At 35.6% G+C, this 15,614-nt stretch overlaps 1 protein-coding gene across 2 annotated transcripts; it reads right to left on the reverse strand.

Annotated features, from left to right (window-relative positions):
- LOC125223842 (histone-lysine N-methyltransferase ATX2-like) lies at positions 1–8,880 on the reverse strand. 2 transcript variants are annotated; one of them, XM_048127138.1, is made up of 26 exons: positions 8,054–8,880; positions 7,910–7,961; positions 7,682–7,756; positions 7,358–7,580; positions 6,721–6,844; positions 6,513–6,617; positions 5,830–6,035; positions 5,501–5,593; positions 5,304–5,401; positions 4,820–4,975; positions 4,467–4,598; positions 4,189–4,236; positions 3,807–3,921; positions 3,626–3,691; positions 3,478–3,539; positions 3,194–3,250; positions 2,945–3,013; positions 2,645–2,849; positions 2,160–2,306; positions 2,031–2,084; positions 1,811–1,872; positions 1,657–1,734; positions 1,246–1,341; positions 1,067–1,170; positions 851–997; positions 1–281 (listed from the first exon to the last, which is right to left on the reverse strand). In XM_048127138.1, exons 1-25 carry the CDS (start codon positions 8,638–8,640, stop codon positions 856–858), a joined length of 3,156 nt encoding a protein of 1,051 aa, XP_047983095.1. In that variant the 5' UTR covers positions 8,641–8,880; the 3' UTR covers positions 1–281; positions 851–855. The 2 variants fall into 2 exon arrangements, with proteins under 2 accessions (XP_047983095.1, XP_047983094.1); XM_048127137.1 differs by having other exon boundaries at positions 2,031–2,306.
- Between the last annotated feature and the right edge of the window lie 6,734 nt (positions 8,881–15,614).

The following is a 15,614-nucleotide window of genomic DNA, read 5'->3' on the forward strand; positions in this document are numbered from 1 at the left end:
TTACCGAAACTGTGGTTTTTCTTTCAATAAAAGAAGAAAAAATAGCTCCCAACTGATAAAGGAATCACCTCTCAATCAGAGGCAAAACCTTTTCTTTTTACAGACATGAGAAATAAATTAAGAATTGAGAATCCTTATTGGTCTTATCCTATGTAGCAATATACTGTAGTTTCTGGGCAAAATAAAATAAGGAGGTACAGACATCTCTTGCTCAGCAATGGCCATCCACGGCAACATCTTCCATGCTCTTCCCCGATTCCATGGTGCGCCAAAACAAGCTTCTGCACAATGTATATATATGCAAACATCCATCAGTGCTAGAAATATGAGTGTAACTCTCATCTTGCAAGTATCACAGTAAAAAGAAAATGGGTGGATGCACAACCCATACGAAGAGATTGAGAAATTAAGAAGCACAATATGATGCAACACTAACCAAATCGATCAGACATGTAATGTTAGAAATATTGAGAAAGATGGATGGAACACATGGAGATTCAGCAAGGTTTTAGATGACTCTCGAATGTGGAGCTTTCTGAATCGGATGAATGCATCGTGTATTAGAGTAACACGATGTTGAAATAAACCTTAAGAATGCAAGCTAGTACACTCTTCATGGTTAATGAGAAACAGAGTGGCATATTCAGTTTTAGACAAGGAAAGAATTCGGTAAGACAACAGCAATTCATGTAGACATAGAATCTTCAACAGCATAAACAAAAAAATAAGAAAGAGATTGCAAATAAAACTCTTCATTTCATTACAGACTCCGCCATTGTCAAGCAAAAGGCTCTTAAGTATTCATTTATTATATTATGGAAATTATTGAGGACTATATGGAATAACTGACCTCTTTTATTCTCCTTTCCAATCTGTCAATTCACTGCTGGGTACATGTAGTTTTTTAACTCTTTCTTCAGACTCAACGTCATTCACTACACCCCGGCATTTAGATGATCCACAATAACAGGCTAGTCGTTCACCAATTGAAGAAAATCTGCCACACAAGAAAACATGAGTACACTTACTGAAAAAAAAAGTACAATAGCTGGACAAGGTAGAAAACCTGTAATCATATGTTAGTTCTTCACCATAATTGATGTCTCGCTTCGCGAATATAATTATGTGGTTCTGGTCATTGACAGTAATGACTCTTGAATAACAGTTTGACTGTAAGAGGAAACAGTTAGTCTTCTGGAGGTCAACTTAAAACTAAACAGTAAAGCTGCTAATATCGATACATACTTCACATGAGTGGTTAATCAAATGTGCTATGCTTCCTGACTTGGTGGCATCTAAAACACGGTTATCATCAATCCGGAACATATAAGTTCCAGCACCCTGCACGGAAGAAATGTTAGGATGATCCAAAAACGGATATCTACTGGCACTTTATAAGCAGTTTTAAGTGAGATGAGCTACCAACACTCAATACTGATGCAGACTTACAGCTGAAGGTCATTCAATATGGAATCGATGAATATATTACAAACAAAGGGATAAAAAGAATAACACAAACAAATGGCATTTTGATAAGCTAAAGAGGCTAGAGATAATACGAAGCAAATAACGACACTCGGCAGATATATATATCATAGGAAGCTACAGGAGAAAATACATTTTAATAGGAAAATTAGATTATAAGTAGGCACTTACCACAAGTTTGTTGTAAGACAAGTGTTCTCTTCTGTCGGCTACTGAACCCCGAATAATGTCCCCAGTATACTCAATCACCTTAAATGCAACAGAATGGTAACTTAATATATAGAACCCCAAAAATTAGAAAGAGATTTCTGTCATAGCAATTTACCATGTCTCCAGCTTTATATGGAAGTTTAGTGAAGACACCAAAACCATGTATACGAGACTTCCCTGTGGCCAAATCATTTTCAAAAGGTAAACAATTAAATAGAGTACTCACAGCTAATCTATTGAATCAAAAGGCAAGATTATGGAACCCACGTCCATGAAAGAGAAACCTTAACAACAATAAGAATTTAAAACTAAACCACTAGTATAAGAAAGATTACCATATGCCAGTCTCCTCCTATAGGTCTCCCTCATGTGGTTGTACTTATCAGCAACTGAAAGAAACTCACGAGATGACTTTAGTTGCAAGCTTCTTAACTCCAGAAGGTCTACAGAGTGCTTGGAACTACCAGGTTCATTTGAGGACGTTTTGTTCCACAAGGGCATATGATGGCTGAACCCACCTGGTATATGTGGCACGTTCTCCACATACAAGCGCTTTGATGACGGACCATCTTGTCCATTTTTTTCCCGCTTCTTCCGGTAATCATAAATTTCTAACAGACATGGAAAAAGGAAAATTAGATGTCCATGAATATAATGCTCCTTTATATCCAAAGAGATCCTCTTAAACATAGAGCAATCCTACTTACAACTTTAGTTATTATAGTAGACTAGCTTAGAGCAGAACATAGACCCAAGCAGAGTGATTTAGCTAATCACCTATTTTGTCAAGCTAAACAGAGTTTAAGCCTCTCCCTTATTGAATTCCAAAATAGAAAATTAATAGCTATATAACATGATTAGAGAAAATGATATATTCCATCAGACAAAAACAAAATCATGAAACTGAAAATCTTATCAAAAGTTGGGAGCACAGTAGATATGACTATACCAGTGCGAGCGCAACCGCTAGGGTTTATAGGTGGAATATATTCAGCATGTTCATCTTCAGTAGCCTTTTGAACAATTTGTTTGTCAGAAGCCACATTTTCATTAGACTTGGGCCTGTGTCTCTCACAGAAAGAAAGAAGCTGAATGGACCGATACTCGTCATCCTCATCGAGAGGAGCTGTGTGGACTCTATCCATGTCCTCAGTCTACATATGCAATAGACGATCCCAGGTAAGAAGAGAAGTTTCCACAACTAATGGAGTATGCTTAAGCACATGGTTTAAATACCCAAACATCATACCTCGAGGCAAAAGCCGGCAGCACGTGCACACAGGGGATGGTATGACACACGACAATTAATGTTGGAGCACTGAAGAGACATGATATATATAAATATAATGGAATACACAGATAATTTTAGATTTTCAAAAGAAGAAAATAAGATGAACACGCCAAAGTTTCTAGAGAAGGCATTTGTCAGGAAAATATGAACTATCAGCTAAAATTCAATCCATATTTTAATTTCATAAGGGCAAAAAACAATATCTACCTGTATGCACGCTCCATGAGAAACGTGACAGATGCTGCAAAGTAGCTTCCACCGATCCTTCACAGAAAAAAAGAACTATCAGCTAATGTTCAATCATGTAGAGTACATAACCAATGCCATGTAAAGATAGTGCAGAATAACACATTCCCCCACAAGGAAATATCTGCAAAGTAGATCAGGAAAGATTGTAGGGCAAATATGCTTCTCCATGATTGGTGATCAACTGGGACACACACAAAAAGTTAAATTAGGCAGAGTTAGAAAGAGATAGGAGACCGAGATACCTTGTTGATTCGATCAATCCCATCAATAGGTTCCATTTTTTTAACATCTAATAAACATGTTTCTGCATGAAAATAGATGAGTAAGCTAAGAATTTTAATTCAAAAGAATAAGGCATGAACTTGTATAATGTAGGGGGAAAATATAAACCTGGAATCCAAATGGCGCAAGCCAGATGAGCCCAACTGTCATTGGTGGTGGGTTTCATAGCACCTCCTGAAATTAAATTTATTCAGACCATCAAGCTGGTTTTATTTATTGATTATTGAATACACCAAATGGACCCTATGAAGAAGTTGAAATATCAAAGTAGTATTAATCTTTTAAGTACCTACTACAGGACAGAGGCAGCATAGAGGAGATTCGGGTGCTCCAGGACGGCATAAGTTGCATAACCAAAGCACTCCATCACTGGGCTCTAGTTCTCCGTAGCATCTAGCATGAACCTGAATAGGTATACAGGACAACACTTGAGTTGCATAAATCATTCTGGGGTTGCTAAAACTAACAATTGAAATCAGTAAAAAAATTAATTGAGTGAGCAAGCCTCTCTAACATAACACAGAATAATTTTAGAAAACAAAAAAGGAAAGCTATTTATAACAATGACTCCTTGACAGCAAGGAGGGCCAGCGCTGAATTAATGTAAATAATGGATCAATGCTTCATTTGAAGACAAAGCAGATAATAAATGTCGCAAGATATAGACTTACCATCATTCTGCATTTGTCACACTGAAGAAATAAATTGTTCTCGTACTCCTGAATTATATATCGAAATCATTATTATTCAACAAATATGCAATATAGTTTTGCTGGTAATGAAATGATGTTTAAATATATTAGAAAAAATGCAGCAAACCACACTTCCTGGTAACTCAGGCAATCTAGACTTAATCAAACCAGAAGAAAACATGAAATGAGTCAATGACAGAAGCAAATTGAAACCTGAGTTAGGAGTCAATCCTTTTCCACAAAAATAAAAAACAAACCTCATCCATATGGCAAACATTGCACTTGTCAAGGTCCATCCATGTAACTGTAACAGGTCTGTAACCAACAGATGAGTTTTTCATTTTCCTAGAGGCCAACAGGGAAGACTTCGCCGCTGATCGCGACATCTCCTGTAAAATATAATACTACATTAATATAAAGGCTATAAAGGCATAAGTGAGCCAAGTACAGTTCCACCAAAAACAAATCAAATGAGCCTAATGTGTCACAATTCACAAGATATTTTGACAACCAAACTAGGTAGACTGGTAAATAAATTAAGGTACATAGATGACTATAAAAAAGATTACTATGATTTTAGAATAAATAATCAGGTTTAGTGAATAAGTACCTTTATGATTCTGAAAACTTTTGGGTGGGAAAAACCAAACATATAAGAACCAGAGGAAAATTTCTGATCAGCTTTATTGTCTTTATTTCTGATTTGCACGTTCCTGATCTTTTTGTAAATTTTATTCCAGCAAGCTGATGGAGTTGGTCCATTGAACTGCAAAAGAAAGACAAAGACAACATGACAAATCTTAAGTATGCCGCCTCATGAGTAGGCAGTAACTAAGTGTGCGGAACCAAAGCAAGCATCACAAAAGGTGTGCTTTTTGCTACTTTTACTAAGCCGTCTGGCATTGGCATGATCACTCTTCCAGAGAAATTTACAAGTTTACCAATTTATTTTAAATATGAAACACTAAATACAAACCTCAGGCAGGGAAGGCATAACTACACGGAAGGAAAATAGAACGGCAAATAAAAAGGAAAACATACTGAGAAAGGTAAAAGCTGTCAAACAAATTTGATAAGATAGCTTTATCTGATACCTCTTCTCCATTATCTCCTGTAACTTTAAATAGAGGTCTTGTCCTCGAGTCAACATCTCGCAGTACTTCCATCTTATACATAGTATGCACAGTTGGATCTGAAGCAGAAAGTGCAATGTAAAGTGATATAAGTGATGAGTATAAATCATAATGAGCAAAGTGAAATAACAGAAACACCTTAGCAATTAATAATTCACCTGAAAAAGATGTGAACTTCCTTACAGCACTATAACCCTCGGGCCATATGTATTTCTCATTTTGGAAATTGCTGGAGTCTCTGACAATCTTTCCTGCATAATGATTCACATGCACAAACTGATTTGTCAATTACCGTGGAGCTCCTGCCTCGTAAAAGGTACTAAGCACCAAGGACCACCAACAGAAAGTTGCAGCATTGAAGGTCCTTACTACATATTCAATAACACAATGTAGTGCCCAGAGAAAACAAACAAGGACTAATTTATAAACTAGAGAAAGCAACAAATGCAGCCATATATTATGAATATGATAAATTAACATGACTTACCGAGGCTTACTATTTGCAGCTCTCCATCTTCCAATTTAGAGCTTTTGAGATCATCAAGTTTCTTAAGTATCTCATCATGGCTTATAGACTCACCATCCGAGTCAGCACCATCTTCATTCTCCCTGCTTCTATTATCCTCAACATCACCTTCAACACCATCTCGCAGCTGCTGCATACTTTCAGGTAGCCGCTGTTCACTAAGATATCTGAATACATCTTAAGAATTAGGTGTATGGCAACAATCAGTCAAATAAGGTTTCAAGAGAGTAACATTGTGAGTAAGATGCCTATGGAAGAGAAAATCCAAAAGAAATTCTAAACATGCAAACATGAAACGTCATATTTAGAGTTTGCCAGGTTGTGTCTCCAACTCATCCAACACAATTGAACACCCAGTTTAATGAGGCACTTCTTCATTTTGAGGCTCAGCTAGTACCATAGCCATCTCATTTACCCCAAAATCCAAAGTCCAGACAAAGAAAGCTAGTGTGCTAAGGTTTAAGGTCAAATCACTTTGCCTATGGAAACAGAAAACTGAAGAAAAGATGACTAAAAAGAAGCAGACATGAATTACAAATTCGCAACCATCCTAAGAATACTTTGTGTCTCTTGTCTGACAGCATTAGTACTGAACAAAAAATATAGCATGATAATCTAACAATGCAGATTAATTAATGACTCACACTTTTGCCTCCTCCAATCCTCGAACAAAACTAGGTTTCTTGCACTTTGAATGACAGGACGAAAGAAGGCCCTTGAGGAATTGGATAACTTGTTTGCGCGGAACCCTGATAAAAAAGCAAATATAAATGGAGAAGACTGAATGGTGACCAATTTTTAGCAAAACAATCACTCTCCAAAGAATCTTCAACTTTAAGTCATTAATAATACCTAGCAAAATCATAGGTGCCAAAGAATTGTACAATCACGGACTTCTCTCCAGAAATTTTGTTCAATCCCTTGTGTTTACCCACATGAGATTCGTCTAAAACAATTGCTGGCCATGCAGCATGTCCTACATCAGAGCAAAATACAGGTAACAGCATATGTTTAGAAAACTTGTAAAAATGAGAAAGTAATGTGTACAAAATAACAAAAGAGGAGCCTCAGGCAGCCAGCATATATTGCAACAGAAAGAAACAGAACATGGGAGAACACAAATTCCCTGATACCACAAAAACAGAAAATATGCTGCAAAGGGCAATCATATTAGAAAAAAAAAAAAGATTAGGTGCAGGGGCTGGAAAGGATGAGCGAAATACTTATGCACACAGAATGAAACAATAGTGCGTGCTTTTAATATGCTCCTGGTGATGTGAGAAAAGGCAAAGGAAACCATTTCTGTATTGTCTTACTGTCTTACTGATATCAAAGTTCTTGAAACCTTTCTATCTTTACTTATCTGAACCCATCAGATATCAGAACTCTTAAATGAAAATGAACTAAACTGCAATGATCAGGTAGTGCAGTCCACCAGATAGACCAGCTTTTAAACTTAATGCAAAACCAGAAGGAGATAGTGACAAACCAGTAAGTTTAGCCCAAATTAGATCACCAGTCTCAATCTCTTCGCAATCATCATCTAAAGTGGCGGCCAAAACCATCATCTCGTTAGCATCAAGTTCATCAGCTTCAGAGCTCTTCTCACATAACTTCAACTCCATAATTTGCATCTCCTTGGAAGAGATATAAAACTTTATACGTTCATCAGATAAAACCAGCTCTTCTTGCTCTCCATCCTCATACTTCAACTGCATAGTTCCCCCCACATATTACCAATGTGCCAGCATTAACTAAGGCGCATAATATAGATATACGTTAATTAAATTAGTGTTAAGTAAAAGAGCATTACATGGTGCTGACCAGTCTCAGAATTGTACCCTGTTATATGGGCACAATACCAGCTTGCATCCAGTGGCCAGTAGACCTGTTCCATTCAGCAATAATTTGAACATGAAATACAAGAGATCAATTACATGTGAAAGTTATACAGATTGTCCTATTGTTTCCAGCAGATCAATAAACTGAAGTCCATATGTGAAATGTAATTATTACTGTTATTGGCTATCAAAGTTCTGACCTTGCATTGTAACTCAATGAACTTCTCAGGATCAACTCCATCGAAACTCAGCCTGCACCAAAAAAACAAAGTACATACACCATGAAAACATCATCAACCTGTGAACTTGAGCACAAAAAGGCTAGAAAATGGACCAACACATACCGGACCCATCTCCTCATCCGTCCAGCTCCTGAATTCTTTTCAGCAGTCTCCGAAGAATCATTTTTTTGTTTTTTCGTCTTGCTACTACTATCAATTTTACACACATTCCTGTTTTCCCGAACAATTTTACAGTTAGTTTTGTCAAGATCATCACTCAACGGCGCCGGAGCATCGGATTCCCCCGACAACTTACAATCACTCCCCACTTCCACATCCCGAAACCTCCTCCGCTTCATGACAGCCCCCTCCGCCCTACCGTCAACCTCCGATTCCGCATTCACACTCTCCGGAAGCAGCCCCTTCATGAAATTGGTGCTCTCCGCCCTCCTCCGGCGCCTCGAGTAGACGACAGCGAACTGAGACTCCGGCGTGATCGGGTGCTCCGTCAATTGACCATGGCCGTTGGTTTGCGGCGGCTTCCTGGCTGCAGCCTTGACCTTCTTCGATCCGGATGCGGTGACGCGGGGAGATGTAGCGGAGTACACCTCGCAGAGCGGGATGTACTTGAGCGGCGCGCCGCTCGTGTGAAATTCATCGTTGTCGCTGAGCTTCGCACCGCCGTTTTCAGGTAATGCGTCGGCAGCCATGGCTCTTCTTCTCCCCCTGTGGCTGTGGGGGATAATGAGGTGATTTTTTGTTAGGGTTTTTCAATGGCGGAAACGAAAAATTGATTTCCCGCCGTTGGCAGCTGAAGAATGAGAGGGGCTTCTGCTTCTGCCGCTCTATATATAGTGCTTCCTCCTTTGACAGGTGTGAATTACACACACAAATCTCTCTTCGATTCTCTCTCTTTTCATTTTTCGCTTTTCTTTTTCGGAATTACATTTTTCTGGATTTGTGCAAAAATATCTCCCGCTCTTTTCCATATATGATTATCTTCAATTATAGATTCAACTATCTTTGACTTATCATCACATGAATTATGTAGACTTTACAGATTTCAGGTTTTTTGTTGAAAAATACTACTACTACTTACTATGATTAAGTAACGAACATGCCCAATTCAAAAGTTTTTTCAGTCTTGTGTTCATCATCGAGCATGAGACGAGTGTATGTTGCTAGCGTGAATACATGCAACGTAAGACTGTGATAATTAATTGTGTGCATTTTTTTTAAATATATATCGACTACTGGATATGGGACAACGGTCAGTTACGTAGCAACATTAACGTGAATCCATGCAACGCAGGACAATAATAATTGGTTGTGTGGGTTTTGCCTTTTTTAATAAATAATTGTATCGAATGTCTAATATGGGACGAAATTCAGTTACTAGTAACGGTAACAATAATCCATGCAGCACAATACGTAATAATTGTTCGCGCGAGTTATATGTGTTTTCAATCCGTATTGACTATCAAGCATGGGAATATTGTTAGTTACTAGTAATGTTTAACGTGGACCCATGCAACACAAGACGTGATGATTGAATGTGCGAGTTATATATTTGTAGAAATTTGTATCGGTTGTCAATTATGGGATGAAGGTTAGTTACTAGTAACGGTAACGTGAATTCATGCAAAACAAGACGTGATAAATGTTCGCGCGAGTTTTATGTGAACCCATGCATATTTAGAATCTTGCTCCTTTTTGTCCCTAAGTTCGAATCTCGGCGGCAAATCCATTCCTTTTACCTATTTTATTTGCACTATTATGTCCATTTCTTATTTTAGTTTCTTAACACTTTTATATCTAAAAATTGACCCTATCGCTATTTTATTTATATATATCCGAATTTTAGTGTTATTTCATCTTATTTTCTAATGTATTTAGCACAATTATTTTCGCCTATTTTTATATTTAAATTTTACTTATATGCACAATTTTCACCTTTAAGTTTCATTTTTTAAGTATTTTTACGTTTATTTTCTGATTTACTTATTCACGTGATTTTTATTTTTCACTAAGATCGAGTTTTTATTTTTGTTTACTCATTATAAATAAAAAAATTTAAAATATGAATTTAACGATAACTCTATATACTTATAGTTCCAATCAAATTTTTATTATTCTTTTCTTGTTATTCATCATTATCTCTTACTACATTTTATGCCACAGGCCTATTACTATTTACGATGATGTCGATTCCGAAAAAATTATTCCACAAATGACCTGGGTCCCCAACGTCAAAATCTTATCTTCATATGTTATCATTGACAGAGTGATTAATATCCGGAACTAAATAACTCATATTTGAATGCAACCGCAACCTTTCAATTGATCCTCATTTATCAATAAAAAATTTGCAAAGGTGATATACCCACTCTCAAGCCTGTAAAATTATAAAACCACAATTTCGTAGCATTAATACTTATTCTCAACAAATATACAACTTTTATAGATGTATTCCACCAGTATGTATTACATTTTTTCATATATTTAAAAAAAGGAATATACTCCTATAAGTCAAAAGTAGCATACTTATCTGCACATATCTTCACATCCTATCTTTAATCATAATTACAAACTCATCTGCATTCACTCATAATAATTACAAACCTATCTCCATTCACTCACATTAGAAAAGTAAACTGAAAAATCTTATCTGCCCATTGTATTTTTGTATTAATGTATTAATATAGCCTGAAAAATACAAACTTCTTTCTTATATTATACGCGTTTATTTCAAAATTTCCTCAATCTTTTTTGAGCTGTAACAGCCCACATTAATTATATTTTCTCATTAGTTATTTTTGAGATATTTTATATAATAGTAGTCAACTTTCATAATTTTAATAGTCCTACTAGTTTGTTTTGCTAAAATAACAATATTTGATGCAAGTCAATTAATAAGGGGCACAATAGTCCAAATGCATTCTTATAATATTTTATTAAATAGGAGCATATATTTTATGCGTAGAAGTATTGAAAGTAGACTATTTATATAAATAGGAATAGAGGAGTATATAATATGGCATATTTGCTTCATCTATCCCTAATTAATGTACAAGTAATATTTATATTTCATACTTTATGGGCAAATTCATCCTTAATTAAAGTTGCATTTTTCCTCTTGTTTTATTACCATGAATTATTTGTTTCTTAACGCTTAAATAACTGTTGATAGTCGAACATGAAGCCGAGCTAAATTGGACTCTTTTTATTCTTTTGACCCGATGAATATTCGGACCTGCCCAACCTGACCTATTTTCAGATATGGACTGGTTTGTCTGGGCCAACTGTATTTTTAAGGCCCATATGATTTTTTCGCAGAATTGGGCTAGTCCAAAATATAGAATCGACCACTTTAAATAAAAACAAAAAAAACAAATAATGCACTTTTGGTTGGTCCGATTAACCGCTAAATGATGATTAGGAACAAAAAATGCTATAGCGGTTAACTTTAAAAAATCAGTTTGGTTAACCAAACAAAAAAAAAACAAAAAACAATAGATGGTGTTTTTACCCTTCAAGAGATATAGATGGTTAACCATAACAAAAAAATCAGTTTGGCCCAAGTATATTTTTACACTTCAAGAGATAATGGGTAACAAAATCTTTCAAATTAATCCAGCTGTAATTTATGAAATTGAACTCCAACCTGGACCGCTGAGTTAATTTCAAATTACTAGTAAATTATTAGATTGGTGTTTGAGTTTCTAGATAAAATTTTCGGTATAAATTTTGCTTATCAAAAAAATCTATTTGTAATAGTCATTGCTACTTTTCCTTTTGTGAAAAGGATGAAACTGATGATGATATCAATGCTCTAGGATTTGTGTCGGTATTACACGTAGACAATTTTATGCCGGAAACTATAGTGGGAAATTTGCACAATTCAAAAAATTAGTGATTTTTATGACCACGTTTAAACGTTATTGGCAATACCAAATTTTGATGAAAGTTTATTATTTTTCCAATCAATTTATTAATCAGATATCCATGGTTGTTGCCCTTGCCTTGCTGCCATATAGTTGGAAGTATTTTATAATCACTAAGAGTCATAGTCCTATCTGATATTCTGAATAGTACTCTATCCGTCACAAAAAAAATAGTGTCATTTTGCTATTTTGGGATATCAACAAAAAATAGTCTTATTTCTAAAAATATAAAAATTTTCTCTCATATTTTATCCACTTTTTTTTTCTCTCTCTCCAATATTTTACCCACTTTCTCTCTTTAAAAGCAGTCTTAAAAATCACTTTTCAAATCGGGCAGATTTCCCACACTAAAATTTTTTATATAAATTTTGCCTACGTGGAATGTTGATACTAATTCTATAGCATCTATAGAATTATCAGTTTCATCTTCCCCGCAAGATGGAATGTAGCACCAACTATTACACGTAGGCAAAATTTATGCTAGAAATATTAGTATTGGAAATCCGCACAATTCGAAAAGTTGGTGATTTTTAATAGTACCAATTTTTTTTATTATGGGAAATACCAATTTTTAAAAAAAGTTATAGCCAATTTTCCGATTAATAAGAGAAGATATAATTTTTGATAAGATGAAGATATAATTAGTGCAAATAAATTTAAATAATAAAATATGTAAATAAATATCATATACCTATGTTTGCCACATTAACATATAGTCATCCGATTATCTTGAAAATGGCTGGCACTGGCAACATCTTTGCGAAAGCAGCGTACAATAATGGTTCGATGAAATTAGCAATCTCGAAAATGGCTATCGGTGCCCTATGAAGTGGAGTACAATAATGGTTCGATGAAATTTAGTATTATTTATTATTTCGCTACATGCGCTTATATCAAATTTCTAAAGGTCTAGAATTGAAAAGCTAATTATTTAGTATTATTTATTATTTATACATATAATACGACAGTTTTCTAAAATCACTACTATATCAAAATGCCATTTTGCCAATGTTGCTACATGCGCGTATATCAAATTTCTAAAGGTCCAGAATTGAAAAGCTAAACTATTTAGTATATTATTTATTATTTATACATATAATAGGACAGTTTTCTAAAATCACTACTCTATCAAAATGCCATTTTGCCCAATTTCGTTACATGCGTGTATCTATGCATCTCAAGTTAAATGAAGAGAGACACGTTCCACATGATATAAGAATTATCGCTACTATTTAATGAAGCAAATTTACCATATACTATCTCCGTCCCGCTTTAACAGTCTCATTGACTTTTCTGCTATTTTTTTGTAAAAATGATAAAAAAATAGTTAAAGTGGGTAAACGGTAAAGTAAGAGAGACAATAATGTAGATAAGACTCTTCTCTATATTATTCTCTCTCTTAATTTACCATTTCACCTCTTTAACTATTTTTTATCATTTTTACAAAAAAAGGGCAGAAAAGTCAATGAGACTGCTAAAGCGGGACGGAGGGAGTATAACACAAAATGGGTATCAGGTGGTTACATGTTATCAAATATGGATTGTCCTTTCCCGGCGTGTATCATATGGGATAAGAGAACTTTGATCTTATAAGCTCAACGAGATCACATAAACTTAAAATTTTAAATTAGAAAACTCGGTATCTACAAGATCAAATAATTATTTTCATGTGCTTGGTCTAATGAAAAGCTTTTTGATGCGAGCCTCGTTGGTTGGCGGCACTCTCTCGACACCTCTCCGAACAAATTAGCCTCTCAGGGCCGGCAGGGTTCAAGATACTTATTATTAATCGAAGATAACGAATCTGCCATGACTATTTAGCACGAACACATGAAAATCTCAAAGAGACATAGTGTAGAGATAAACTTTATTAAAAAAAAATAACAAAGATCGCATTATTCCCATTAGAGAGGATAAATCAAATATGCCCATTTCAGGGGTCATTGTCAAATTGGCCATAAGATGTTAATTCCTATCAGAAGGTTGACAACGTCTAATAATAAACAAATGACAGTTGAAAAGGTAGTCCAAGAAGGTGTGTGTTTGTGTGTACTTGAAATAATGGTCAGACTTCTCAGATCCAGAGAATCCGCTAGATCACAGGGTCTAGGAACTCAAGAAATCTTTGAAATCCTCAATCGTTGGGTACGCAATCTTTTCTGTCTTTTCAAAACCCTCAACCCACAATACTAAAAACTAGTATAATGAAGTAGGGATCGAATCCCACAGAGATGGAAGCGTAAGAAAGCATTCAAGAGACTTTGGACAAGGGTTTTGGCTGCTGCCACGCAACTTTGGGTTGAGAACTTAACTACTAGACTCGGAAAATGTAAATGATCTATTATAACAGCTAGACCTAGGAAAAGGAAAACATAACGAAAGCATGCATGACGAAAACAGAGATGCAAACAGAACAACATTCCAACGACGAAATTTACCAGACCTAGTGAATAGTTTCCCTAAAATGCCTAGACAGATGAAGAACAGACTGTGAGGACCATTTCCTTAAATAGCGAATGTATGAATGAAAAACTGCAAATAACTAACTATGGACTTAACTAACAAGTATCTTCATCTTCACCAACAATTCATTATCACAAATGCAGAAAAAACAGAGTAAACATCAAATCGGAATAGAACATGTCGAATTAAACTATCAAATTACGATTAACTAAGAAAATAGAACAGATCTACTACCACTAGACGAGGTAAATAAGAAAACAGGAACAAAACTTCGAAACCCATGCAAAATTTAACAGATCTAAGCATCAGACGCTTCATCCGCTCCGGATCCAAGCCATCCACAACAAACCACAACAATTTCCATCTCCGATCACACCGATCCAACCAAACTCAACCGATCAACTACAATTTCAACGCATTTCAACTCAACCAGTAGATCAAGTGCGAAAAACATCCAAGGTAAAACAACAAGCAACGTAAACATGAAACGAAAACATAACGTAAACTTCCATAACTAAACGAGTACAATTTCAACAACGATTCAACAAAATAAAGTCAAGCTTCGAACAACGAAGACTCGTGGAATTCAAAAGCAGAAATTAAAACAGAAAGCAATAAATTGTTTCTTCGCCTCTCGTAGAGACGGTGGTACACAACGACGATCTTACTACGAACCCGACCCCTTAAATCTGGTAACCCCTAAGTGTGTGTATAGAAGTGTGAAAAGTGAGCTAAGAGCAAAAGTGAGAGATCATATTGGTGTGTTGCGTGCTCTTATTTATAGGCGTGGAGTTGATATTCTAGATTCTTCTTTGAATTCTCCTTTCTGCCCTCCATCTAGAATTCTCCTCCGTCTAGTAACTTTTTCTTTTCTTCTGCTCACTTTCCCGCCAGACTTCTTTACCAGGTAATTTCCTTCCTTCTTCCTGGATCTGGCGTTTTCCTCTACACACCTGACTTAAAAAATGTGTTAGACCCAGGAAACTGCTGAATTTAACCTCATAACCAATGCATGAAATTAGCCTTATCAACAGTATGACACCAAAGTAAATGTATTACAAATTTATAACACCTCTAAGGCATCCATTCAGGTTCCATGTTATAGACAATCCCTAGAAACAAAGGCCAGCAGGCTAAAAATGAGTACTTCCAAATCTGTTCACTTGAGTCATTCCATGGGAACCACAAATACTCCTTTTGAATATCATCAAAAGGTAATTAAAATTCAAAAGCAATCAAAGTATAAGTAATAATCCTCTATATCTTCAAAAAACAAA

This window comes from Salvia hispanica, chromosome 4 (genome assembly GCF_023119035.1).
Source record: "Salvia hispanica cultivar TCC Black 2014 chromosome 4, UniMelb_Shisp_WGS_1.0, whole genome shotgun sequence".
Lineage (NCBI taxonomy): Eukaryota > Viridiplantae > Streptophyta > Magnoliopsida > Lamiales > Lamiaceae > Salvia > Salvia hispanica.

What these genes read in the sequence shown, in the direction of transcription:
- LOC125223842 (XM_048127137.1), bottom strand. Translation starts at nt 8,640, where the DNA reads ATGGCTGCCGACGCATTACCTGAAAACGGCGGTGCGAAGCTCAGCGAC. An exon ending in CGGATGAGGAGATGGGTCCG is followed by an intron (nt 7,962 to 8,053) that starts GTATGTGTTGGT and finishes TTTTTGGTGCAG; the next exon opens with GCTGAGTTTCGATGGAGTTG. An exon ending in TAGGAGGAGACTGGCATATG is followed by an intron (nt 1,873 to 2,030) that starts GTAATCTTTCTT and finishes ATTTGGCCACAG; the next exon opens with GGAAGTCTCGTATACATGGT.